The sequence below is a fragment of the Garra rufa genome, chromosome 3, assembly GCF_049309525.1.
Source record: "Garra rufa chromosome 3, GarRuf1.0, whole genome shotgun sequence".
In the NCBI taxonomy this organism is placed as follows: domain Eukaryota; kingdom Metazoa; phylum Chordata; class Actinopteri; order Cypriniformes; family Cyprinidae; genus Garra; species Garra rufa.
In genome coordinates this window covers 49,113,959-49,141,761 of record NC_133363.1, presented here as the reverse complement: position 1 = coordinate 49,141,761, position 27,803 = coordinate 49,113,959, and the positions used below count along the sequence as shown (strand labels likewise).

General features: G+C 36.3%; 1 protein-coding gene across 1 annotated transcript; it reads left to right on the top strand.

Moving 5' to 3' along the window:
• Window positions 1-36: 36 nt before the first annotated feature.
• On the top strand, window positions 37-27,803 carry clcn5b (chloride channel, voltage-sensitive 5b). The gene is made up of 12 exons (XM_073836312.1): window positions 37-100; window positions 7,639-7,787; window positions 7,860-7,959; window positions 9,862-10,049; window positions 12,820-12,942; window positions 14,011-14,217; window positions 14,587-14,667; window positions 16,669-17,232; window positions 18,524-18,710; window positions 19,342-19,740; window positions 21,894-22,110; window positions 23,891-27,803. The coding sequence occupies exons 2-12, from the start codon at window positions 7,683-7,685 to the stop codon at window positions 23,979-23,981; spliced, it is 2,262 nt and encodes a 753-aa protein (XP_073692413.1). The 5' UTR covers window positions 37-100; window positions 7,639-7,682; the 3' UTR covers window positions 23,982-27,803.

The following is a 27,803-nucleotide window of genomic DNA, read 5'->3' as shown; positions in this document are numbered from 1 at the left end:
TTCAGAGAACCGGGGTTACGACAGTAACCTATTGATATTTCAGATGCTACAGTGGACTTCAGTGAGGATGTCCCGCCTCTGGATCGAGATTACAGCACAGGTAGGGACGCACGCACTACAGAAGATGTTATAGAATATGTTATATTGGACACACTGTACTTTTTTTTTTTTTTTTTTTAGCTTTTATCACAGAACTTTATGCTTTTGGAAGATTAAATGGTTTGTTTTGGTGTTTAGACTTATGAACATTTAGATTAGATAAAGGGTAAGCGTTCACACTTGGAGTGGAGTATCACACATTTGTTTTGTAAAACATCTAGGTCTAATCTTTCAGTGGTGTCAGTTTGGTGGGATCAGATCACTCTGTTCTTTGCGCAGATACTGATGATGCTGTGTGTGATGTCATTGACAGACTGGTATATATCAGGAAGTTCCTTTTTCCATGTCTGTATTCAACAATTTATATCTTCCTTATTTTACTCTTCCTTCTTGTCTGAAACTCTTACGGTATAATTGTAATAACAGTTTTAGCTTAACCTTAAAGCCTGATATATGAAATAATAGTCAGAAAATCGTGTTTCTTTGAAATGGAATCGTTTTAGACAAAATCATTAAAAAAAACTTGCATATGTGATCCTGGAACATTTTTTTTAAAACTGAGATGTATGCATCATCTGAAAGTTGAATAAATATGCTTTCCATTGATGAAAATGTGTGGTTTGTTAGGATAGGACAATATTTGGCTGAGATACAACTATTTGAAAATCTGCAGTCTGAGGGTGCAAAAAAATCTAAACATTTTTTTAAGTTGTCCAAATGAAGTTCTTGGCTATGCATATTTGCCTACTAATAAAAAATTAAGTTTTGATATTTACAGTAGGAGATTTACAAAATTTCTGCATGGAACATGATCTTTACTTAATATTCGAATGATTTTTGGCATTAAAGAAAAATCGATAATTTTGACAAGTTTTTTTTTACTGAGTATCATATTTGGTACAATCAATTTTTATGGCTCATATACATAATATAGTGAGAATATGGAGTCAAGGAGTAAAACAAACTCAATGTTTTTCAGAGGTCCAAACTGAGCAAAAATATGCAATTTGGTGCAGCTGTTGATAATTGTGACCCCGGACCACAAAACCAGTCATAGGTAGCAATGGGTCAAAATTATACATTTTTCTTTTATGCCAGAAATCATTAGGATATAAAGTAACGATAACGTTCCATGGTATTTTGTAAATTTCCTACCATAAATCTATCAAAACATAAGCAATACGCATTGCTAATAACTTCATTTAGACAACTTTAAAAGGCCAAATATTGTCATATCCTAACAAATTATACATCAATGGAAAGCTTATTTTTTCAGTTTTCAGATGATGTATAAATCTCCTATGACTGGTTTTGTGGTCCAGGGTCACATTTGTATGGCCAAAAAAATGAAATTCTGATAGCTTGTAATGTAACTCAGTGAGAGCTTATAACATATAGCAAACTACTTGCATAAAATGCATATAAATGTCACAATAATATGGCTTAGTAAGTTGATATTTAATGCCTAAATTGTTTAAAATGCTTAAATGATCAAAGCTCTGTAGTTTGTATTGTTGGGGGCAAAACAAAAAGTGATTTTTCTATAAAAAATGAGATATGGATAATCAAGTAATTATCCATTTTTATCTGCCATGGAATAAGGTAAATAAGGTAAATGTGACCTTTTTATCACAATTCATACTTTTTTCCTCACAATTATAAGAATTAATTTAGAATTCAGAAATAACTCTGTATTGCACTAAAAAGTTTTTTTTTTTCTTGCACTTTCCATGTTTGCATCTCACAATTCTCTGAGTCTCAGTTGAACTTTTACCTTTTATCTCACGGCAGAAACAAGCTTCTATAAATGTAAATTTTGAAATTAATAATAGAAAAGTTATCATGATCATAAAAATCTTACTTTTTCCTAATTTAACTGCTATAAACGGGTCCCTGGTGCATATACCAACCCAAAAACATGAAAAAGGACAACCCAGTAACTTAACTTTTAGTAAGCCTTTCTCTGTAAGTGTATGCTAAGATTTTGCTCCCCCTGTGATAAAGAAAGGGGATCTTATTATAATATTACCTCCCTTTAACCTGCACGTTTCCACCCACGGCACCAAGCGACAACAGCAAAGCTTGCTAACTGTTCTGTTATTGGTGCACAGATGAGCAAAGAACACTATTTAGACTTTATATCCTAATATTTTGTTGTACCTGGTATTCATCACGTTGTGGGGACCGAATGTCCACACAAGGATAGGAATACCAGTAGATTTTGACCTTGTGGGGACATTTCTTAGGTCCCCATGAGGAAACAGGCTTATAAATCATGTACAATGAGTTTTTTTGAGGAAGTAGAGGTGTGCCCAATCTCCTGTGAGGGCTAGGTTTAGGTGTAGGGTAGGTGTAGGGCCATAGAAAGTACAGTTTGTACAGTATAAAAACCATTACGCCTATGGAATGTCCCCATAAAACATGTAAACCCAACGTGTGTATGTTAACATAAACTTGTGTGTATTTGATAGTTTACGCACAATAAGACATGAAAGAGAACTTGGTTTAGTATACACGCCGTGTGACAGACACTTTCTGTGCACATGCTACAGATGTGTTCTGCTTCCACTCAAAATAGCCATTTTAAAAATGATATTACAAGTGATCTTTGGGGTATTTTGAGCTAAAACTTCATAGACCATTCTGGGGACACCTGAGACGTATATTATATCTTGTAAAAAGGGGCATAATAGCTCACCTTTAAGTTTACTTATAAAAATCAGTGTAGATTTCGCAGCAAAAAGACGTCTACCACACCCTGAAGTTGGACATTATTAGAATTAAACTAAAAAAGAGCATTCCTGTTGTACACAGTCTATGCTTTCTGCCTGTCTTCTTCTCCTTGTAGCCTGCAGCTCCAGCCTTGATGTGTGGTGTTCCAGGGAACTTTGTGCTACTATTATGTTAGTGTAGGTTTTTTTTATGTGTGCATGTGTTATGTGTGGGTGTTCTGAATAATATAAATAAGAATCCTTATGAAGACCCTTTATTCTTCCCGTTATTGAACAAACAATGGCAAAATACTAATGAATGTGTATTGTGTGTGCCTGAGGCAATGTTATGCACTGTGTGTGTTTCAGCTTTGTTTTCAGTGATGCATTAAGAGATAAAAGAAAAGAAAATGAGGGAGGAGGGGAGAGATCAATGACAGTGATGATAATACAATAAGTATTAACAATAAGCATAAGAACCGAACTGTGTCACCTCAATTCTGTCTGAGGTCTGATAAACATACAAGGCAGTTATGAGTCACTGTGCCAGGAAGGAAATGTAGTTACAGCCATCGTGTTCAATGTGCATTTTACCACTTGTTGTTGAAGTATGATGCTTGTCAGAACAAGTCACATGACCCATTGCTCAGTATTCATTGGAATTATATCAGTACCCGAGTTATCCTTTAAAGATACCAGCAATTAATTAATTTCTTGTAAGAATGATTAGAAGATTTTGAGAACTGAGAGGAAGTGCACTGAAAGTTCCTTTCAGGTTTAGCCGCTGTGTTTCATGCTAAAGGTCTTTGTTCTCTTTCCTTCTCTTACGCAGTCTTTACTCTTTCTATTCATTTACCTCTTTCCTTAACTAGATCAAAAGTAAAAAACCCAACATATGAGATCAAAGTGAATTGAATGAGACCGTATATTACGCAATAATAATAAAAGCACACAGACTCATTTTTACAGAGCTGCTGGTTCCTCTTAAACCCCCATGCTTGAAACATGTTTTCCTCCTTAATGTTTTTCCAGTAAGTCAAAGTACATTAAACTCAAATAACGGTTTATGGGTCAAAGTCCACACTGCTCCCTTAGCCTTATTTTCCCATAGAGCTATTTTGAGCGCTAAAATTTCCTGTTAACTCACTGCAGCCCATTTGCATATGATTTAGACATTCGAACATTAAAAAAACAACCTAAAAAAGCAACTACAAGATTATAAAGACAAAGCTTTGCTGAGAATGATTTGATACCAGCATGACCTTTAGCGCCTAATTACAATTTAAGATGACTCTTGCACCTGTAATTAGGTGCTGAAGAAGATTTTGTTGTGAGTGAGAAGTTTTTTTTTCCTTTTTCACCATCGCTGGTGGACATCTTTTTTCCTAAAAAGATATAATTTACATCAAGTAACAAACAAAATTTTTAGTCTCCACTCCTTTGTATGGAAAAGAGTAGCTTGAACATTTTGCAAAATATTTTCACTTGTGTTTCTCAGAAGAAAGAAGTACAGGTTTGGAATGTCACAAGATATTTCTTTTTCATTTCGGCTCAGGTTAAGATTCTGATAGCACAGACTGCGCCTTATAGCCGACTGCATTACTGTCCTATATGTCAGATGCTGAAAGTATGAGCATGCTCTTGTGCTGTCAGAGGCCTTGTTTCAAGTTGAACCTGAATCTTTGAATTTGTATCATTGTTTTAGAAACAAGTCTGAAGGCCTGGTGTCTTTTACTCTACACGTGTTAAACCAGCTAAACTTGTTTGATCTTTAACGTGTGACGTGTGTCTTCACGTAATCATCTGTGCAAATTCATTGTGTGTGTAAAAACAGGGCTGGGTTGTATATTGAGTTTGTACGATACATTGTTATATTTTATATTAAGACATGATACCGTATACCGTTTATGCTGATATAAAGTTGTTTATTACAAATGCGTCTGAAAAATATAAGAATATGCAAGTGCATACTCCAATTTGTCCTAAACATGAAACATGCTTTATATTAGAGGCTTTAAAATAACTTAAGATATAGTTGATGTGTAGTTTAATGTGGTTTGCTCCCAGACATGTGTGCTAACATTTTTAGTTTAGTTAGTTTAATGGATTTGAGATGTGGTGTTTTCCTCAGTGCATAACTTACATTTCACAAGCATATGCTTCATCTGTAAATGTTATGAATGTCATGCAAATATTTTCATTTTGCTGTCAGGAGTGCATAAGGGTTCTGCCCACGATTCTCTGCTAAACTTTATAGACTCAAGTCAATGAGCGCCTCATGCTCCGAGACGGAGCGCAAAAAAAAGAGGCACCAAAATATATGGTTTGCTAAAATATTTGTTGTTGGACAGTAAATGTGTAGAAGGTTAACCTACAAGTAAGTGTTTTATAAAGTGTAACTATAAAGTGATTGTTAATGGGGGTAATCAAAATAGCCCATACATTAAATACAATTAGTCTGTGCTTTTGTTTTTTATTGAATTTAATTTTTTTGTTTAGTGAATTTAACACATTTTTGTGTGTGTAATGTTGCAATACTACAGTCAGAGCTGGGTAGATTACTTGCAAATAATACGATACTGATTCCAAATTACATGACAAATTGTAGTTAGTAATGTAATTTATTACATTACACATTTTAGGTAATATAATCAGACTACTTTCAGATTACATTTGACCTATCTAGGATAAACTTGTGCCATATTGATATAAAAATTCAAAGACTAAGAAAATGCATTCTGTTTGTTGTTATTAACTACATGATTAGATTTAAAAAGTACATTTCCATCAAGGTTTCACAAGGAACTACAGCGTCTTTATGAGGTTAATGAAAAGCTAATTAATTAAATCATAAAATTGTTAAATGAGTAAGGTTAAATTGATAAATAATGTTAAAATGAATCAAAATAAAACACTTACTGAAAAAAATTAAATTCTATTTGTTAACTTGCATGTCATGTGTCCGTAACCAACGTTAGAGAACCATGAACATGCAAATGTAATGCCTAATTATTAAAATATTTATTGTAATAGTTCAGGGGAACTTCAAATAAAAAATATATTCGGTGAAAGCGGATCAGATGACAAAACAGTTTGTGAATTTGTGCACTTTAATGTGTTTGAAAGACAAAAGCCATTCAAAGTAATGCATGGTAAAATATCAAAAATTGTGAAATTTATTGTTCATAAATGTATTTGTTCATCAATAGTTGAAAACCTGGAATTTTTGTAAATCCAGTCAAATGTGGTGTAGCCACTTGACTACTGACTGATCTTTGTGTGAATGTCCACAAAACTGGAAAACTTTTCTGATTGTATATAAGTGGTAGGCTATTTTAGAAAGGAAAATATATAATCATGTAATTTATTAAAAAATAAACTGTAGTCTGATTTTGAGTATGACCGTAGCCACAGCAACTTCTGTCTAGTCCGATTGCATAGTATTGATTCTCTATGTAGCATTTGATTACTTAATCATAGTTCTTGAAGAAATTTGTGTTTTCAAGTAGGGCTGGGCGATATGGCAAAAATGCAATCTCGATAATTTTTTCCCATATTGAACGATAACGATAAATATTTCGATATAAGCTCTTGATGTTGCCAGCTTTAAAATAGTATCCCAACAATGACTAAAGCCACAAAAATTAAAGGATTCATTAAATTACATTTTTAAGTATAGTTTATTAACAAAAACAGATGACAGTTTTGGCCTTAAAAATTAAAACAACTTTCTAAAATAAATTAAAAAATAAAAGTTGTGACAGAGTATGGTAAATGAGAGCAAATGTACAAAATGTAAACATAAAATTATTGTAAAAACATAATTTGTAACACAATTATTTATTATTATTAACACAATTGTTTATTTTCTCTATTATAGGTTGAGCTATTTAAATTAGAGGCAACCACTGCATTTTGAAACAATCTACAGTATAAATAACAAAAAAATTACGACACAGTTCTTTCTTAATCGTATTAAGTGCAGACAATTCAGCCATAATCAAAGTAGGCTACTCTCTAAATATTCAAAGTGCAAATAGAGACCGAATATTTCAAGCATGATACAGAGCTATAGACATACACAACCTATCATAGTCTACATACTAATAACAGCCTAGATATGTCATGTAGCCTAATTTGCGTGCATTGGGGAGTCACTCTCTAAACAAGGGGGATTAAAATTGCTTTTGAATGCGCGTGCGTGTTTTGCTTTCGGTTTCAGTTTTAACAATCGCGCCAAACTCTCAGCTGAGCTGAGAGTCACTTTTCAGATAGCCAAACCACTTATATAATGGAATTTGTGCTACCTTTTTTGTTGACAATTTCAACATCTTTGGACAATAACTCGAGTCACTTTCGTCGCTGCTTCCACTCTCTTGTTTCCGAGTAAACATGCTCAAAGTAAAATAAAATTGTGTAAATTGTGTATTGTGTAAACACATGTAACATTCACTGTGTTTCCTGTTCTAACTGGCTTGTATTTTGACTGACTTCATCCACTGTTATTTGTGGTCAGCGTTTGAGGTCGGCTGCAGCACTTTTCTTTTTGTTAAGTCTGTCTGGCTCTGTCACAGTGCATTAGTTTTGACCTGCCAGCGATATCACACACACTAACAGCTCTAATTAACAATGCATTACTGAACTGGTTGTTATCTGTAATTCCTCTCAGACCACAATGGGAATTGTTCACGATTAATTGGCATTTTATTTGCAATCTGCTTGTCTGCTTCTCTCACAATAGAAAAATGGCACAGGCATGCATTGCTGCACGCAAATATGCCGAGTGTCTGCTGGTTTCCCATGAGAATTTGTTGTTTTGTCTCTGTAGGCCGCTGTAAACCGGATTGGAGGCCGAACAACGGTCCTAAGCTGATGGATCTACTGGACGACGCCGTTCCTGGCATTGGCACCTATGAGGACTTCAACACCATCGACTGGGTTAGGGAGAAGTCTAAAGACAGAGATCGGCATAGAGAGGTAAGCTGGAATGACACTGCTTTTGAAACTTCACTCCTCGGTTCCTGTTTTAACACTTCATCTTTCTTTCAGATCACCAATAAGAGTAAGCAGTCCACAGTGGCCTTGCTCCTCAGTGTCAGTGATGCCTTTTCCGGCTGGCTTCTGATGCTTCTCATTGGACTCATGTCAGGTCAGCCCACATCTTGCCCACTTCCTGTTTACTTTCTCACTTCTTGATTGCTGGCAGCAATCAAGCAATTAAAGGAGAAGTTCACTTCCAGAACAAAAATGTACAGATAATTTACTCAGGCCTTATTATCCTAGATGTTCATGTCTTTCTTTCTTCAGTCAGAGGAAATTGAGTTTTTTGAGGAAAACATTTAGAGTTTTCTCTCATTATAGTGGACTTAAATGGTGCCCCTGAGTTCAAACTCAAAATGCAGTTTCAGTGCAGCTGCAAAGGGCTCTAAATGATCCCAGCCAAGGAAGAAGGGTCTTATCTAGCGAAACAAACGTTTTGACAAATTGACAATTTATATACTTTTTGATCTGCATGAACTGCGTATTCCGGTTCAAGACAGTTAGGGTATGTCAAAAAAACTGATCAAATTTTCTCCTTTAACTTCAAAATCGTCCTACATCGCTGCAGAAGTACTAAGATCCAAAATCAAATGCTCTTTACAAAAAAGGGTAAAACAGAAATGTAGGGTGAGTTTGATGTTGGAAAAGAAAAAGAGTTTTTCGACATACCCTAACTTTCATTAACCAGAATACACAGAGATCACGCAGAGCTAGACAAGACGAGCATTTGAGGTCTAAAAGTATATAAATTGTCTTTTTTTTTTTTTTTTTTTGTTTTTTTTTAAATAACCATTTGTTTCACTAGATAAGATCCTTTTTCCTCAGCTGGGATCATTTAGAGCCCTTTGAAGCTGCATTTAAACTGCATTTTGGAAGTTCAAACTTGGGGGCACCATACAAGTCCACTATATGGAGAGAAATTCTGAAATGAAAGAAAGACATGAACATCTATGATGACAAGGCGGTGAGTAAATTATCTGTAAATTTGTTTTGGAAGTGAACTTCTCCTTTAAGTTTTTTTTTTTCCTGCTAAACATCACCACCTTATTGGTCTAGGTGAATATTTTTTTAATTTTACACCACTTACATGTTGAATCATAAAGGTATTTCTGCTGTAAAAGGAAAAAAATGGTACTTCATCATTATAACAAAAAAGTTGAAATTACGAGATAAATGTAATTATGCTACAATTTTGTTGACTTTGTATTGCAGAAATTAAAAATTTCAAAAATTCAAAATGATAATTTTTTAAATTTCATTCATCTCATAATTATGACTTACTATGTCATTATTTTGATTTTATACTCTTTATACACACTTTGACTTTATATGACTTTCATAATGGATTACCAAAAGCATTTTTTTTTCTTATGTTGGAAATGAGCTTTAATAGTACAGAAGCATATATTTTTTTAAGGATGAAATAGAAATGTTGAAAGGATGAAATACTAAGTCATAATAATAAGATAAAAAGTCAGTTATGACCAAAATTTTGGCTTGCTGTCAATAATTATACATTTTTGTCTCTTAATTTTGACTTTGCGTGTCATAATTATGACTTTAAGAATTATGAATAACCAAAGCATGGTTTTTTTATTATGTTTGTCAGAAATGAGCTTCCATATGAAGGAAATTAGTAAGCATCAGTATTAATCTTGCTCAAGTACACAACTCGAGCACACACCATTTGTGACATATAGAGAGCAATGATTACTTAAAATGTTGAAAAACAGATGTGCTGTTACTTCACTGTCAAAAATTTTAAAATCCTTTAAAATTGCATTGAAGAAGGTCCTAGGATCACATCTAGAATATTGTAGAAACTTGAGTAGATGAGCTTGTTTGATTTGGGCCAAACACCTAGCTATTTGCTAAAAACCACACTGTAGCAACCACAATGCAATGATCTGGCAAACTCCCAAAATATATCATCATGGTGACAAATTTGCATTAGGCAAACACCACTCATATGATGTGAATTTAAAAGTCTGTTGCGTTCCATCTCACCCAGGGGCCTTGGCTGGAGGTATAGACATATCTGCCCATTGGATGACAGACCTTAAAGAGGGTGTGTGCCTGAACGGGTTCTGGTTTAATCATGAGCACTGCTGCTGGGCTTCCAATGAAACCACTTTCCAGGAAAGAGACAAGTGTCCTCAGTGGAAAAGCTGGGCTGAACTCATGGTGGGGGTCAATGAGGTGGGTTCTGTATTCAAAACCTATTGTTTTCAGTGTGAGCGTACAGTACCAGGGAGAGAATATTACTTGTGTAATCACTTCATCATTATGTTGTGGCTTTGAATCAAATTTTGCATTCATTTTTCCACTGACATGAGAAAACATTTGTGGTTATTGTTTGTGTAAAGATCAAATTGTTACTGACATCTTGACATGAAGGACAGATGTATGTTCCATTTCATTTTCTGTCTGATTGTTGTAATTATAAAAGTGTTTCCAATTTAGCAGAATCCAAGCTTTACAGGCCTGTTTAGCTCAAAGATTTCCAAATAAATTAGTGTTCTGCAAAGGCCAAATGAAATGAGTTCCAGGTGCCTGTGGATTACAATTAGTTAGTATTAGTATATACTAGCGTTCAAAAGTTTGGGGTCGGTAAAACATTTTAGAATGCTTTTAAAAAAATAAAGTCTTTTATGGTCACCAATGATACATTTATTTGATCAAAAATATAGTAAAACATATTCAGATATTACTACAAATTGAAATACCTGGTTTTAATATATACAGTGGGTACGGAAAGTATTCAGACCCCCATAAATGTTTCACTCTTTGTTGTATTGCAGCCATTTGCTGAAATCATTTAAGTTCATTTTTTTTCTCATTAATGTACACACAGCACCCCATATTGATAGAAAAACACAGAATTGTTGACATTTTTGCAGATTTATTAAAAAAGAAAAACTGAAATATCACATGGTCCTAAGTATTCAGACCCTTTGCTGTGACACTCATATATTTAACTCAGGTGCTGTCCATTTCTTCTGATCATCCTTAAGATGGTTCTACACCTTCATTTGAGTCCAGCTGTGTTTGATTATACTGATTGGACTTGATTAGGAAAGCCACACACCTGTCTATATAAGACCTTACAGCTCACAGTGCATGTCAGAGCAAATGAGAATCATGAGGTCAAAGGAACTGCCTGAAGATCTCAGAGACAGAATTGTGGAAGGCACAGATCTGGCCAAGGTTACAAAAAAAAATTCTACTGCACTTAAGGTTCCTAAGAGCACAGTGGCCTCCATAATCCTTAAATGGAAGACGTTTGGGACGACCAGAACCCTTCCTAGAGCTGGCCGTCCGGCCAAACTGAGCTATCGGGGGGAGAAGAGCCTTGATGAGAGAGGTAAAGAAGAACCCATAGATCACTGTGGCTGAGCTCCAGAGATGCAGTCGGGAGATGGGAGAAAGTTGTAGAAAGTCAACCATCACTGCAGCCCTCCACCAGTCGGGGCTTTATGGCAGAGTGGCCCAACGGAAGCCTCTCCTCAGTGCAAGACGCATGAAAGCCCGCATGGAGTTTAGAACTTTTTGGCCTTAATTCTTAACACTATCTGTGGAGAAAACCAGGCACTGCTCATCACCTGTCCAATACAGTCCCAACAGTGAAGCATGGTGGTGGCAGCATCATGCTGTGGGGGTGTTATTCAGCTGCAGGGACAGGACGACTGGTTGCAATTGAGGGAAAGATGAATGTGGCCAAGTACAGGGATATCCTGGACGAAAACCTTCTCCAGAGTGCTCAGGACCTCAGACTGGGCTGAAGGTTTACCTTCCAACAAGACAATGACCCTAAGCAGTAAGCACACAGCTAAAAGAACGAAGGAGTGGCTTCACAACAATTCCGTGACTGTTCTTGAATGGCCCAGCCAGAGCCATGACTTAAACCCAATTGAGCATCTCTGGAGAAACTTAAAAATGGCTGTCCACCAACGTTTACCATCCAACCTGACAGAACTGGAGAAGGATCTGCAAGGAAGAATGGCAGAGGATCCCCTTTGAAACTTGTTGCATCTTTCCCAAAAAGACTCATGGCTGTATTAGATCAAAAGGGTGGTGCTTGTACTAAAAACTGAGCAAAGGGTATGAATACTTAGGACCATGTGATATTTCAGTTTTTCTTTTTTAATAAATCTACAAAAATGTCAACAATTCTGTGTTTTTCTTTCAATATGGGGTGCTGTGTGTACATTAATGAGGAAAAAAAAAAAGAACTTAAATGATTTCAGCAAATGGCTGCAATATAACAAAGAGTCAAACAATTAAGGGGGTCTAAATACTTTCCGTACCCACTGTATTAAAATGTAATGTATCACTGATTTAAAAACTTTTGTTAAACACATTTGGGCAGATTAATTTTGTTGAAACAGTGATACTCTTTTCAGGTTACATTTATTTGAAGTAAAAATCATTTCTAACATAAATCACTTTTACTGTTTAATGTTTCCCTTATATTTCCAAAAATCTGACCCCAGACTTCTGAGTGGTAGTGTATATCACCCCCTTGTGGTATGAAGACAAAGCTACAATATTGTGTTTGAAGAAATGACAATAAAACATGTATTTTAATCTTAGATTTAATTATATTTTTACTTTTGTGGTAGCGTTTTTTTTTTTTTTTCAATTATTCACTCACCTGTTTTAAATTTTAGCAGCCTTTTTGTAGCAGAAATTTCTGTGGATCATTTAAGATCCTGTCTCTTGAGATTTAAGGCATTATTTTAAAAACATCGAGAAGGGAGGTTCAAGCCTTAAACATTTATAACTATTCAAATCTACAGTGTTTATTTCTTTAATATTTTTAGTCTCAAACTTACAAATCAAGTTTCATAGGACTAGGATGTGAAAAGTATGGAAGAAAAAACCCTCTAACTGTGGATATATCCAGTAGGGGGTGACAGTGTATAAGATCCGTGTGTAAGTTTCATACAATCCTGTGTGTGTCCTGCAGGGGGCCAGTGCATATGTGGTGAGTTATTTCATGTATGTGTGCTGGGCTCTTCTCTTCTCCTTCCTGGCTGTGAGTCTTGTGAAAACCTTCGCCCCTTATGCTTGCGGTTCAGGAATACCAGAGGTGAGATGATTCTCAAATGCTCACACACAATGTGTTATGTGTCTTTCCACACATTCAAGCTCTTTTTCCCAACAAATCACTCAATCTACAACTACAATCAGATTGTCTTAATTACTCAACCCCATGTCGTTCCAAACCCGCAAGACCTTCGCTCATCTTCAAAACACAAATGAAGATATTTTTAGTGAAATCTGAGAGCTTTCTGACCTTGCGTAGACGGCAACACAACACAGACACAGAAGAAATAGTTGAATAAAGTCTTTTTTTTTTTTTCTTTGTGCACAAAGTATTCTTGTAGCTTCATAACATTATGGTTAAACCACGGATGTCACATGGACTATTTTAACAATGTCTTTACTAACTAACTTTAACATGCTCTGTTCAAAAAGCTCTTGGATTTGATCAAAAATATCTTTATTTGTGTTCCAAAGATGAACAAAGGTCTTATGGGTTTGGAACGACATGAGGGTGAGTAATTAATGACAGAATTTTCATTTTTAAGTGAACTATCCCTTTAAATGTAACTTTACAGACATCTCCGTTAAGCACACAGTAGTGAACAAAACTTTGGAAGCCATTTTATATCTAAAACCTGTTCAGTTTTTATTTTAAACTGTCTGAATAAAGTGAGACCATCAAAAAAGACAAGCAGTTGGATGGAGATTATATCAGTTTATTATAGTTTTCAACAGTTTCGACAATTTTCTGTACTGTTTTCAGATGTTCAAAATGTTTTCAGATGTTTAACCACAATTGCGTCTGCTCTCTAACCTTGGCTGAGAGAACAATGAAGGGCTTTCTGACATAAGTCACACTGTCTGTCTGACATAAAACCCATGTTAGATTATTGTAGTTGTACTACTGATTTAAATCCATGTGGAGGAGTTGTCAGCGGAGATTTAAGGACATTTTTAATGTCTGCTTTTAAAACGATCCATTAAGACATGTTTGTATGCCAAGAAAAACTGCTGAAGTGAATAAAAAGCGTACTTTAACTCATGGTCTGGAAAATGGCCAGTTTTTGCAGATAATTTTGAATCCTGAATAACCAGTCTTTAATTCTTACAGATTAAGACCATCCTGAGTGGCTTTATAATTCGGGGGTACCTGGGGAAGTGGACTTTAATCATAAAGACCATCACACTGGTGCTGGCCGTCTCGTCCGGCCTCAGTCTGGGGAAGGAGGGTCCGCTGGTTCACGTAGCCTGCTGCTGCGCAAACATCCTATGCCATTTCTTTACCAAATACCGTCGAAATGAGGCCAAGAGACGAGAGGTGAGAGGAACTGGGGCGGGAGATAAGGAGAGGAGGAATGGAGTGATGGAGAGATAAGGGAGAGGGGAGTGTGGGAAAGACTGACGGAAAAGTAACAAAGTATTTTGTGTCTTGGATCAAAACTTGTAATATAATACATTGATATAAGCCTTTTGGCTTGGTCTCTGTTAACGGATGTGCTGAGAGTTGCCAGTGCCAATTTGGTAATAGAAATAGCGAACAGACGAGGCTCTTTCTAGACTGTCCAGGCTGTTTGTATAATGTTTGTGAATTTAGGAGGGTGAATATGCACTTTATTGTGCATTTTAGTTAGCAAATAAGTATGCAATTAAATGCGAATAAATAAATGTATATTTGTGTGTGTATTAGGTGTTGTCTGCAGCATCTGCAGTGGGAGTGTCTGTAGCGTTTGGTGCTCCTATTGGAGGAGTGCTTTTCAGTCTGGAAGAGGTAAGCATTTTATATTTCTGCAGTCCTTCCATAAACAAAGAGATATGTTTCTAACTTATGTTTCAGTTTTTTTATCTTTTGGAAGGATTATTATACAGCCAGATTAGGGGTGAGCGAGATATCGGTTAACCAGTAGAAATTCATCAATCGATATAGATTTTGGACATTTGTCTCTGTCATGGTTACACACTCATGATGTGCCAAGTGTTCTGTTTCTGAGCTCTGTCAGAGAGGTGTGCATACGTGAAGATGGTGCTCACAGAGCGCAGGATTATTGAACGGTTCATTTTTTTTTCACTTTACAGGCCTTAAAGGAGACGTTCACTTCCAGAATGAACATTTACAGATAATTTACTCACCCCCTTGTCATCCAAGATGTTCATGTCTTTCTTGTTTTAGTTGTAAAGACATGTTTTTTTGTTGTTGAGGAAAACATTTCATGATTTCTCTCCATATAGTGGACTTCTATGGTGCCTGAAAGTTTGAACTCCCAAAATGCAGCGTCAAAGGGCTCTAAATGATCGCAGCCGAGGAAGAAGGGTCTTATCTAGTGAAAAGATCGGTTATTTTCAAAGAAATTGACAGTTTATATACTTTTTAACCTCAAATGCTTGTCTTGTCTCTGCATGTGCCGACCCACTGTTACACAGAGTACACGCAGAGCTAGACAAGACGAGCATTCGAGGTTAAAAACTATATAAATTGTAAAAAAATAAAATAACCAATCATTTCGCTAGATAAGACCCTTCTTCTTTTGCTGGGCTTTGAAGGGTTTAGAGCCCTTTGAAGCTGCATTTAAACTGCATTTTGGAAGTTCAAACTCACGGGCACCATAGAAGTCCACTATACGGAGAGAAATCCTAAAATGTATACAATGTATTTTTGGCTATTGCTACAAATATACCCCAGCGACTTGAGACTGGTTTTGTGGTCCAGGGTCACATATAGGTCTTACAGGCAAAACGTGTAGATTTTTTAAAAAATATTCCAACATAAAATGTCAGCCACCAGTTATGCTTTATTTTCATGGCAGCTGACAGCATTTCATTAGATTTGTAGTGTGACATGTTTTTGTAAGCCTGTTTTCACTGAAGCTGGAGTTTTCAGTCAAAATAAAAGCTTAAAAGTGCATGATGAATTGCTGACAGCTTGTGGTTTAAATGGGCAACGTTACTGCAGTCCAAATTCAAAGTATCTTTCAAGTGTAGAAATAAGGAGAGAAGTATTGTAATTTCCATGCTGTAGTGTAAAGCAAAAATAATATACCTACATATACCTATAAATATATTATAGTTTTACAATAAATGGCTATTACTGTCATAGGAATAAAAATAATATGCAATTGTTATTGTTATTATTATTATTATTATTATATTCTAATTTGGCTTTTTCCCTCTGACTAGTTAAGAACATGGGTTGGAGCTCTTAATTTTGAACTTTCAAAGTGCATTCGATAGATAATTTAACTTTAAAATGTACACAATTTTAATTTAAGTCTTCATTTGTCGTCTTTTTCTTTTTCTTTTTTTTTTAATATCGCAATAAATATCAAATCGTGGACAACATATAGCAATATTATCGTGTTGTGAGATTTTGATATCGTTACATCCCTATTGTCACATGATCCTTTAGAGATGCTGATTTTAATATGTTGACAAACATTTTTTTTTTATTATCAATTTTGAAAGCAGTTATGCTGCTTAATATTTTTGTGGAAACTGTGAAGTTTCTGTTCAGGATTTTTTTATGCATAGAAAATTCAGTAGGACAGCATTATGTCTTCAGTGTCACTTTTGATTTAATGTGTAATAAATTGAAATAATATGTAATTTGATTTAATATGTCCTTGCTGGATAAATGTATCTGTTTATGATATTTTTACTGACCCCAAACTTTTTCCACAGTAGTGCATGCTAAATCTTAAACAAATTGTGAAAACATCTGCTGGATGTTGTTTTAACATCTGACAGTGACCATATTTCTCCTGCATTTCTTTTTCAGGTCAGCTACTACTTCCCTCTGAAGACTCTGTGGCGTTCGTTCTTCGCTGCTCTGGTTGCAGCATTCACCCTTCGCTCCATAAATCCCTTCGGCAACAGCCGATTGGTCCTTTTCTACGTTGAATTCCACACTCCCTGGCATCTTCTAGAACTCATACCTTTTGTGCTATTGGGCATCTTCGGTGGCCTTTGGGGGGCTTTCTTTATTCGTGCTAACATTGGCTGGTGCCGTCTACGAAAGAACACCCGTCTTGGGCACTACCCTGTCCTTGAGGTTCTGGTGGTCACTCTGCTTACAGCGGTGCTAGCGTTCCCAAACGAGTACACCCGGATGAGCAGCAGCGAACTGATCTCTGAGCTGTTTAATGACTGTGGTCTGCTGGACTCATCGAAACTCTGCGACTACACTGGTACCAGTGGAAGCACGTCAGGAAGTGTTAATACTACTGCCGCTAATGGTCTGGGGGCTCGGCCGGCGGGACCAGGACTCTACACAGCTATGTGGCAGCTTGCTCTTGCATTGGTTTTTAAGATGTTCATCACTGTGGCTACGTTTGGCATGAAGGTAACAGACCTAGATGTTTTTATTTTTAAAGGCAACAAAGGACCACAAAACAAGTTTGTAGTGAGAGACAAAAATACTGTACATTTGTACGAGTCAAAATGATACATTTTTCTTTTATGCCAAAAATCATTAGGATATTAAGTAAAGATCATGTTCTAAGAGGATATTTTTTAACTTTCCTACTGTAAATATATCAAAACTTAATTTTTGATTAGTAATATGCATTGCTAAGAACTTAATTTCACAACTTTAAAGGCGATTTTCGCAATATTTTTTTTTTATTAATTTTATTTATTTTTTTATTTTTTGTTGCACCCTCAGATTGCAGATTTTTAAATAGTTTATAATCTCAACCAAATATTGTCCTATCCTGACAAACCATACATCAATGGAAAGCTTATTATTTTAGATGTTGTATAAATATAAATTTCAAAACATTGACCCGAATGACTGGTTTTGTGGTCCAGGGTCACATTTGAATATCACCACAGTTCTGAGAATAAAACCACTCAATTAGTTAATATAATAGTATAATAATAATAATAATCATCTTATTAAAGCTAAGCTATTATAGTATTTATTAATATTTAGATTTTTTTTTTATATTTGTTTTTATTTTAGTTTTAGTAGTTATTTGACTTGTTAGATTTATTTATCAGATTTTGGATTGGTGAATATTTTCAACGTTAATATATAATAATTTAATATATAATTTGTTTTATATAATATTATTATTATTATTATTATTATTATTATTATTATTTAATATCTTCAACTTTTATATAATTTATACAATTTAGTTGGTAAGGCAAGATTTCTTAAGTAGTTTTTAATTATCTTATGTTACCATTTTATCTAATATTTATAATTCTACTTTATTTCAGCTTTGTTTTAATTCATTTAAAACAATCATAATTAATAGTTTTCAATTTTATTAACAATACCAAAAATTATTCCTCTACATGTATTCCAAATAAATTTGGATTTAACAATTACACTGTTATTGTTGCTATTAATGTTATTGTTATTATTTTGTTTTATTATTATCATTATTATTATTTTTTTGTTTCATCAGCTGAAGCTGTTTATTTGTTTGTTGCCTTGGGTATCTATTTATTATTAATACTCTGTAACAGTGGTTGGCATAATATGAAAGGTTTTGGTACTGATTCAACCCAGTCACAATAAAACTTTCAAAATGTCTTGAAGTTGTCAAAGCGCTGAAATCATATCAAGTAAGCTCTGCCATCTCCATTTATTAATTCTGTCTTGCTCCTTGTTCTCTTTCCAGGTGCCTTCTGGTTTATTCATTCCCAGTATGGCGGTGGGGGCCATAGCAGGCAGACTTCTTGGTGTGGGCATGGAGCAGCTGGCCATACACAACCACGAACGGGACATTTTCAGAGGCTGGTGCTCTCCAGGGGCAGACTGCATCACACCGGGCCTGTACGCCATGGTGGGCGCAGCAGCCTGTCTGGGTGAGGGGGGATTCAGTTGCATCTCAGTTGTGAAAGTTAACTGAACTTCATTTTCCAGATGATTTATTTTTCACTTCGCAACCAAATTGCCTTGCGCAGTCTTCCATGCAGAAGTAGTTAATGGTGGCTTTCAGGAACGTAGCTTGACCTTGCTTGGTCGTTGACTGTCACATTTTTAATGAACTGTTTCCAATTATACATCCCAATTATTGGTGCTTGCTAAGGCAAGTTATTCGCTATTACTTATTGCTAATATTTACATTTCCTGGTTTAAATCTGGTTTAACCACCAAGTAACTCATGCATCACATGTGACTCCGGACCACAAAACCAGACAGTTTTTTGAAATTGAGATTTTTACATAATCTAAAAGCTGAATAAATAGGCTTTGTTAGGATAGGACAATATTTAAATCTGGGGCCTTTAAAGCTGACCAAATGGAGTTTATAGCAATGCATATTACTAATTAAAAATTAAGTTTTGATATATTTACGGTAGGAAATTTGCTAAATATCTTCATGGAACATGATCTGAAAAATTGATTAAAAGCCCATGCTACTTACGACTGGTTTCGTGGTCCAGGGTCACACATATGCTAGAGTTTGAATTTTTTTTCCTCATTTCTACTCTAGGTGGTGTGACTCGTATGACCGTCTCTCTGGTGGTCATTATGTTCGAGCTGACGGGAGGTTTAGAGTACATTGTGCCCCTCATGGCTGCCGCCATGACCAGCAAGTGGGTTTCGGACGCTCTGGGTCGCGAGAGCATCTATGAAGCCCACATTCGCCTTAACGGTTACCCCTTCCTGGAGGCCAAAGAAGAATTCCGCCACAAGACTCTTGCCACGGATGTGATGCGACCACGGCGGAGCGACCCACCTCTGTCTGTGCTGACGCAGAGCGGAATGACTGTAGAAGAGGTTGAGAGACTCATCGCAGACACCACCTACAGCGGCTTTCCTGTGGTGATCTCAGAGCAGTCTCAGAGATTGGTGGGCTTTGTGTTGAGAAGGGACCTGGTTATATCCATAGGTGAGTGTCTTTCCATATGCTATTAACAGGGTTTTCTCAGTCAAAGAAAACGAGGTCTGTGTGTGTTTGTTTGTTCATATGTGACCCTGAACCACAAAACCAGTCATAAGGGTCAATTTTTTAAAAATTGATATTTATATATCATCTGAAAGCTTAATAAATAAGCTTTCCATTGATTTTTGTTAAGATAGGACAATATTTGGCTGAGATACAACAATTTAAAATTCTGGAATCTGAGGGTGCAAAAAAATGAAAATACTGAAAAAAAAAATTGCCAAATGAAGTTTAAAAATAATTTTGACCCATACGATGTATTTTTGACTATTGCTACAAATATACCCGTGCTACTTAAGACTGGTTTTGTGGTCCACGGTCACATATGTTTTTAAACACCAAATCAGCATATTAGAAATTATTCCTGAAGAACCATTTGATACTGGAGTAGTGGCTGCTGAAAATTCACCTTTACGATTACAGGAATAAATTATATTTTATAATAAACTTTTTTTTTTTAACGTCTAATTGAAATATTTTTTACTATTTAACTGTTTTCTATTTTAATACATTTTAAAACATAATTTATTCATATGAATTAAAAGAAAAAACAATCTGCAATATCTTTTATCAAAAAAACAAACTATTATAGTTAATTATAGTATAATGTTACAAAAGCATTTTTTTTTCAGATAAATGCTGTTCTTTCTATTCATCAAAGAATCCTGAAAAAATTTACTTAACAATTTTAAATATTATTAATAATAATAATAAATGTTTCTTGAACAGCAAATCAGCATATTTTAATGATTTCTGAAGGATCATGTGACACTGAAGACTGGAGTAATAATGCTGAAAATTTAGATTTGATGACAGGAATAAATTACATTTTAAAATATATTCAAATAGAAAGCAGTTATTTTAAATAAGTAAAAATATTTCACAATATTACTGCTTTTGCTGTATTTTGGATCAAATAAATGCAGGTTTGGTAGGCAAAAGAGACTTTAAAAACTTAATCTTACTGTTCAAAAACTTTTGACTGGTAGAGTATTTTTTTTAATCAAATAAATGCAGTAGCCTTAGTGACCATAAGAACAAAATGCTGTAATTATTACAAGGATTTATGTTGTTGAAAAACCTAGCCTAGGTCACCTAGGCTGCATTTATTTTAAAACCATAATATTGTAAAGTTACTCCAATCTTTAGTGTCACATGATCCTTCAGAAATGCATTTGAATATGGGTAAGTATGATAAAAAAAACGGTAACACTTTACAATAAGGTTCATTAGTTAAACATTAATGTACTAACTAACATGAACTAACCATGAGCAATACATTTGTTACTGTATTTACTAATCTTCATTAACGTTAGTTAACGAAAATACAGTTGTTCATTGTTTATTCTTGTTAGTTCACGCTGCATTAACTAATGTTAACAAGATTTTAATAATGTATTAGTAAATGTTGAAATTAACATGAACAAAGATTAATAAATGCTGTATAAGTGCAGTTCATTATTAGTTCATGTTAACTAATGTGGCTAACTAATGTTAACTAAGGAACCTTATTGTAAAGTGTTACCAAAAAAACTAGTATAATATAACATAATATTCTTACATTTCTAGGCCAAATATTGTTCTCTGTTTGTGTAAAAATTGGTTGTAGGCCATCATGTTATCAGTTTGACTGTCTTACAATCCAGCCAACTGACTGATGCAACCGACCACAGTCTGAAAGCATTTTTTTATATTTTGTTTAAAAAAAATTCTGATATTGAGGGAGATCAAGTTGTGCCTGAGGGCTTCTTATTTACTTGCTACTAAGTGTCTCAAACCAAAACCTTAATTATCAGTCAAGAAGTTGATACCACAAAGATTTTGTCAGACTGGCGCCTTGTAAGTGCAACTTTGTTTCCTGGATGACTGATTAAAACCCGGTGCACCCTGAATCCAAGACGTTTCAGAGCAGCTAGCCAATCAGATTGGAAGCAGTGATTTCAGCCAGTTCTTGCCAGTTTTTGTGCAATATGATGATCTCTGAACAGTCCAAGGCTGCCACAAAAGTTTTGCTAATTAACCCTTGTTGTAACTGATGGATTAGTGTTAAGTTTATCCAGCTAACTTCCCTCTTTTTTTCCCCCACTCCATCATCTTAGAAAATGCACGGCGGAATCAAGAGGGTGTGGTAAGCATGTCTTCCATCCTGTTCACCGAATGTGATCCACCCATGTCATCCAGTGCTCCTCCTGCAGTCAAACTGCGCAGCATCTTGGACCTTAGCCCCTTTACGGTCACTGTGCACACGCCCATGGAAATTGTAGTGGACATCTTCCGCAAGCTCGGCCTGCGGCAGTGCCTCGTCATTCAGAACGGGTAAGGCCAGTGAGGGACTTTGGTGTCTTGAAGATAGTAGAACCACTGCTAAAACTTTTTTTTTTTCGTCAGTTGATACAAAAAATAGGTTTCCTTGGCAACATGCTAATGTCATACTCAATTGGAATCAATTGTGAGTCAGCGCTCACATATTTATGTCATTGCTGCCTATGTTGAGCATTTCGAATCAGAAATTTATATGGGTTCTTCCTCAGTTTGAGTACTGCATTAAGGGATTCTTCGAGGTCTATGACTTTTTCTTCAACTTTTTATTTTACTTCTTCGTCTTTTTCGAATTCTGCTTCTTTGACTTCTGCTTCTTCCACTTTTTCTTCTACTTCGGCCTCTTTGACTTCTACTTCGACTTTGACTTTTGAGATTTGATTCTGACTTTGGCTTCTTCAACTACTTTGACTTTTTTTTCAAACTTCTGCTTCTTGAACTACTTTTACTTTTTTGAAGTCTGCTTCAACCTTTTCTTCGACTTCTGCTTCTTCAACTTCCTTGACTTCTGCTTCTTCAACCTTTTCTTCGACTTCGGCTTTTTCAATATTTTCGACTTTTTCTTTGACCTGCTTCAACTTTTTTTCTGACTTCGACTTTTACTTTTTTTCTGACTTTGACTTCTTCAACTTCTGCTTTCTTGACTTTTTCTTTGAGTTTTGCTTCTTCCACTTCTTTGACATTTTCTTCAACCTCTGCTTCAACTTTTTTTCCTACTTCTACTTCTTCGACCTTTTTTGCTTCTTTAACTTCTTTGACTTTTTCGAAGTCTGCTTCAACCTTTTTCTTCAATGTCTGCTTCAAAATCCTTGACTTCTGCTTTTTCGACTTTTTCTTCGACTTCGATTTCTTATACTTTTTTTCAGACTTCGACTTCATTGAGTTCTGCTTCGACTTTTTTTTTGACATCTGCTTCCTCAACTTTGACTTTTTCTTCATCTTCTTCTGCTTCTTATTTCTGCGTTTTCAACTTTTGCTTCGAGTTCTGCTTCTTTGACTTTTTCAGATACTGCTTAGTCAACTTTTTCTTCGACTACATCTTCAACTTCCACGTCTTCGACAAATTCTGCTTCTTAAACAAATTTGACTTCTACTCCGTAGACTTTTTCTTTGACTGCATGATTTGCAGTGTCAAAAGTTAGGTTTAAGAACAGGACTTCACTTAGCACTAAGATTGTGAGTCGCATTTTAGAAATAAACTGAACTAAGAAATGCACCGCAACTATCCAGTGTTCCACTGAATGAATAAAACAATCTCAGCACTTCTGAGATGGGGGCATTTATACTCATAAAAGTCCATATTAAGTTGTATTTTTTTTTTTTTTTCCCTTTCTTATAAGAGCACTCCCTACCATATATGTTCAAAACAGCTGAAGCTGATTCTTGCTGAAGTTGTTTTGCCTTTTTAAGTAACTGTGTGTGTCTGTGTGTGTGTGTGTGTGTGTCTGTGTGTGTTAATCAGGTCCTGATGTTGAGTGGATCAACGTGGCTGTTGATCTTTCTCAGTCCCTATGATCCACCCTTAAAATCTATCTAGCACAATAAAAGGAAATGACATAATATAAAAAGAGAGAAGACTAGAAACACACATACACACACACTCTTTGAACATGTGGCCTTGAAACTTTATGCAAACATCTCTCTCATGCATATGCTAACTAGGACCATCTGTTCAATAATTGTCTGTTTGATTTGTGTGATTTGACAGATCAGTGATTTGTATTAATTCAAAACAAGAGTCTCTATTCTCCCTCTCTTCTCTCTCTTGCTTTTTCAGGCGTTTGCTGGGAATCATCACTAAAAAGGACATTCTTAAACACATGGCGCAGATGGCCAACAGAGACCCGGATTCAATCCTGTTCAACTGAAGACTGAACGGACAGGATAAACTCACTCCTCCACACACAAACACACATGGAGGACTGAATCATCCTGCGATGATGATGATGATGGTGGTAGGACTGTGTGTCACTGAGGTACTCCTATTATAGAGTGGTGTGAGACTGTCCTAAGGCAGCTTTTCGCTGCTCTAGAACTGGACATGTTCAGACAGGAGCTGTTTAGCCTGTCCGGAGGCTACAGAGACAATAATTATGGAAAACGCTGTCCTCTCACACCTGCGAACCTCATATCAGCCCTGATCTGAATTGTTGCCATCAGGAACTGCTGTATGTGGACCAAATGCTTTTCTCGCCTACATGCATATTTAAATTTGGGGATCAACAACCTTTTTTGTGCTCTTTATTTGTTTATGGTGCTTCGCCCTCCTAAAAAGTAGCTTGAACTATCTTCTAGTCTCTCGGTTGCTGGTTTTGGACATTTATCTGAATGGGAGACTAACCGACTGAGACTGTTTTAAGCCACCCAACAATCGAAGAGTAGTTTAAGCTATTTTTTAAACAGGGTTTCCATCCCTGAAGTGACGTTTGACCTCAAAAGGAACTTCAGAAGGGTGAGAACATTCCTGAGATGATCTGGGAAACGTGCGTTAAGGGTGTCTTGTCTGAACCTGCGTGTGTCGAGCGATCCCTGTGGGAAGATCTGCCTTCTTTTTGTAGAAGTGCAGTGAGTTTTGGTGTATCATGTTGAGAAGTCACACAGACGCACTTACTCTTTATCATTTATGCCCTCAGTAGTGCCGTTCCTCTATTTCTCACTCTTTGAGAAGGTTTTGAAGATCACATGCCACAAGTTTAAAAGTTTTAAAGGGTTAGTTCTCCCAAAAATGAAAATTAGCCCATGATTTACTCATCCTCAAGGCATCTTGGTGTATATGACTTTCTTCTTTCAAACGAATCCAACTGGAGTTACATTAAAAATTATCCTGGCTCTTCCAAGCTTTATAATGGCAGTGGGCAAGTGTTTCTGTTCAACAGTCCAAAAGAAGTCCAATAAAGTGTATCCATCCATAATAAAAAGTGCTCCACACAGCTCTGGGGGGGTGAATAAAGGCCTCCTGTAGCGAATCGATGCGTTTTAGTAAGAAAAATTTCCATATTTAAAACGTAGTAATCACTTTTCTCTAGCTTGTGCTTTCGCACACGAAAGCCGTTCCAGGCAGATGACGTAGGATGTATGCATTGCGCGTGCGCCACTGAGAAGTGACGAATGTGGAAGCGCAGAGTAGAGAGCAAAACATAACACCGGTCAAGAATTAGATGTACAAAACAAGGATTTGTAAAGAAAAATGTTGGAGTATTTTGATATAAGTCAAGAGGAGATTGCTTTTCCTTTGCTAAAGTAAGGAAACTTTGCTTCCTGTGCTCCTGTAAACAAACGTTGGTTTTTGTGAGATCGGCAGCGCATGTGCTACGCGTACATCCTACGTCATCCACATATGATAGTTAGCGCAAGCTAGAGAAAAGTGATTATTATGTTTTAAATATGGATATTTTTCTTTTAAAAACTCATCGATTTGCTACAGGAGGCCTTTATTCACCCCTGGAGCCATGTGGAGCACTTTTTATTATGGATGGATGCATTTTGTTGGACTTCTTTTGGACTGTTAAATAGAAACCCCCATCCACAAGATTTTTAATATAACTCCGATTGGATTCAACTGAAAGAAGAAAGTCATATACACCTAGGATGCATTGGGGATGAGTAAATCATGGGCTAATTTTCATTTTTGGGTGAACTAACCCTTTAACTTTAACCAGATAGAAGCCAACATTGTTTTTTTTTTTTTTATGGTGGAAGGTGCCTTAAAAAGAATGGTTCGTCCAAAAATACTGTAATTTACTCATCCTTTTGACTTTCCAAACCTGTATGAAGCTCTCTGACATTTTGTGAGTTGTCTTAGTGGGTTAGTGGATACCAATAGCAACAAAAACAGTTTGGTTACCATCATTTCTTTAAAATGTTCCTTTATGTTCTGGAGAAGAATAAAAAGTCATATAGTTTTGGAACAACACAAGGGCAAGTAAAAAGAATTTTCAATTTTGTATGAACTCAATATGCCTTCAGTAGTTATGTTGAAGTGCCCTGCTTCACCCTCTGTCATTCTGTTTTTACAACAAGCTATTTGGTCTTACCAGTGGCATATGTTTTCCAAAAAGTTTGCAGTGGCTGCCAGTATCCACTCAGCTTCCCAACATAGCCGAGCTGCAGTTTCCACTTGGCACCACCAGGAGGCACTACATCACAGACTGTTCATTCTGGACATTGCACGCCATCTGATTGACTCTTGGCCTGGTTTGCTTGATGGGTGTGTTGTGGCATGCTCTCATGTCATTACCTTTGGGACTCCGTATATTCCTCCAACTTTATGCTCATATTGAGCACCTGGGCCTCTCCACGCCGTCTTTACAGATGCAAATCCATTCCTCTGTCCATCACCCTCATGTAACTGCACTGTCGTCCTCAGACAACCTCAGCAAAGCATCTCCAGGCAACTCCCTTGTTTGTCCGTGAGGATCTGATCATGACATAACGAGATCCTCCCTTTAATGAAAGGGCTAAACTCGTACTGTAGTCCCCTTCCTTGGCATACTTGATCGACTTTTCATCTCTATGCGTTTTAAAACCTCCACCCTTGTTTTTTTTTCTTCTGCATTGGCATTTGGGTTGTTTATGACCTATTAAAGGCATTTGATTCTTTTCATGCCTGTTTTAAACGCTCTTTCCCTGCTCGCCGTAATTCCCGTGAGTTGTATTCGGGGCAGGGGGGTCGTGTAGGGCTATTGTTCCCATTCGCTCCTGCTCGTCTGGGCTCCTGGTCGCCAGGATGTCCCCTGACCGCTTCCCCCAAGCACCGTCACGCAGCCCAGACCGCCTTCCACTCTTAGAAAGACAATTTCCGGCCCAGTCTTTAAACAACGGCCGATTCTGAACTGTTATAATAGAGCGGCGGGGAAAAAAAGAAATTCTGGCGCTCTGATTACTGAAAGAAAAGGTGTGTGTATGTGTGCAAGTATTTGTATGGGGGGCCGTAGGGGTGTTGGAAGGAGAGATTACGCTTTTCTTTTTTGCCCTCCTAGGAAAACATGGGAATATGGGAGGAGGGAGAGGAGAAAAGGTTAATTAAACAGTGTTCACTGGTCAGTGGAGGGATCGTTTCACAAAGGTCCCTTCTGTGTCACACGGGGGGTTATTGGAGAGACTTGGCACGAAGGACTTCCACTCATTCCTGCAATCCGGGTGGGTGCTGAGCCTCTTTGCGCTGTAACCCAACACTCGATTGGTGCAGAAGGAGCCGGGCCAGGACCGGGACCAAATGAAATGTAGTAATGTAAAACAGGACACGCCACAGACCTCCTATGTTCTTATCTAGAGAACGTAGGCTTCTACTAACTTTTCAACTCAGGAAGCAAGTAAACAGCTGTTTAGTTGCCTTTTTCTATGCAAACAGCCAGTTTAGGGTCGAGAACAAATGCTAAACCTGAGTAAACTGCTTTTAGAGGCGTCAGTGAGCATGTTTACGATGTGTATCCAAAGAAACCTGTGATTTTTCTCTTCAAAAAGGCGATTATTGCCAAATTGCTTAGAAGGAAACGAAATCTGCATAATTTATTCCAAAGCACTCATCGGAGATGAAGTATTGTCCGTTTTATTGCTAAAAGATGTTAACTTTAATATGTATTTATTTGCACAAAAATGTTTTCTATTACAGTATTTGTACAAGGCTGTGATTATATCATATTGTCATATGAACATTTGTCCATTTGAATAAATCTGAATGATGCATTCCA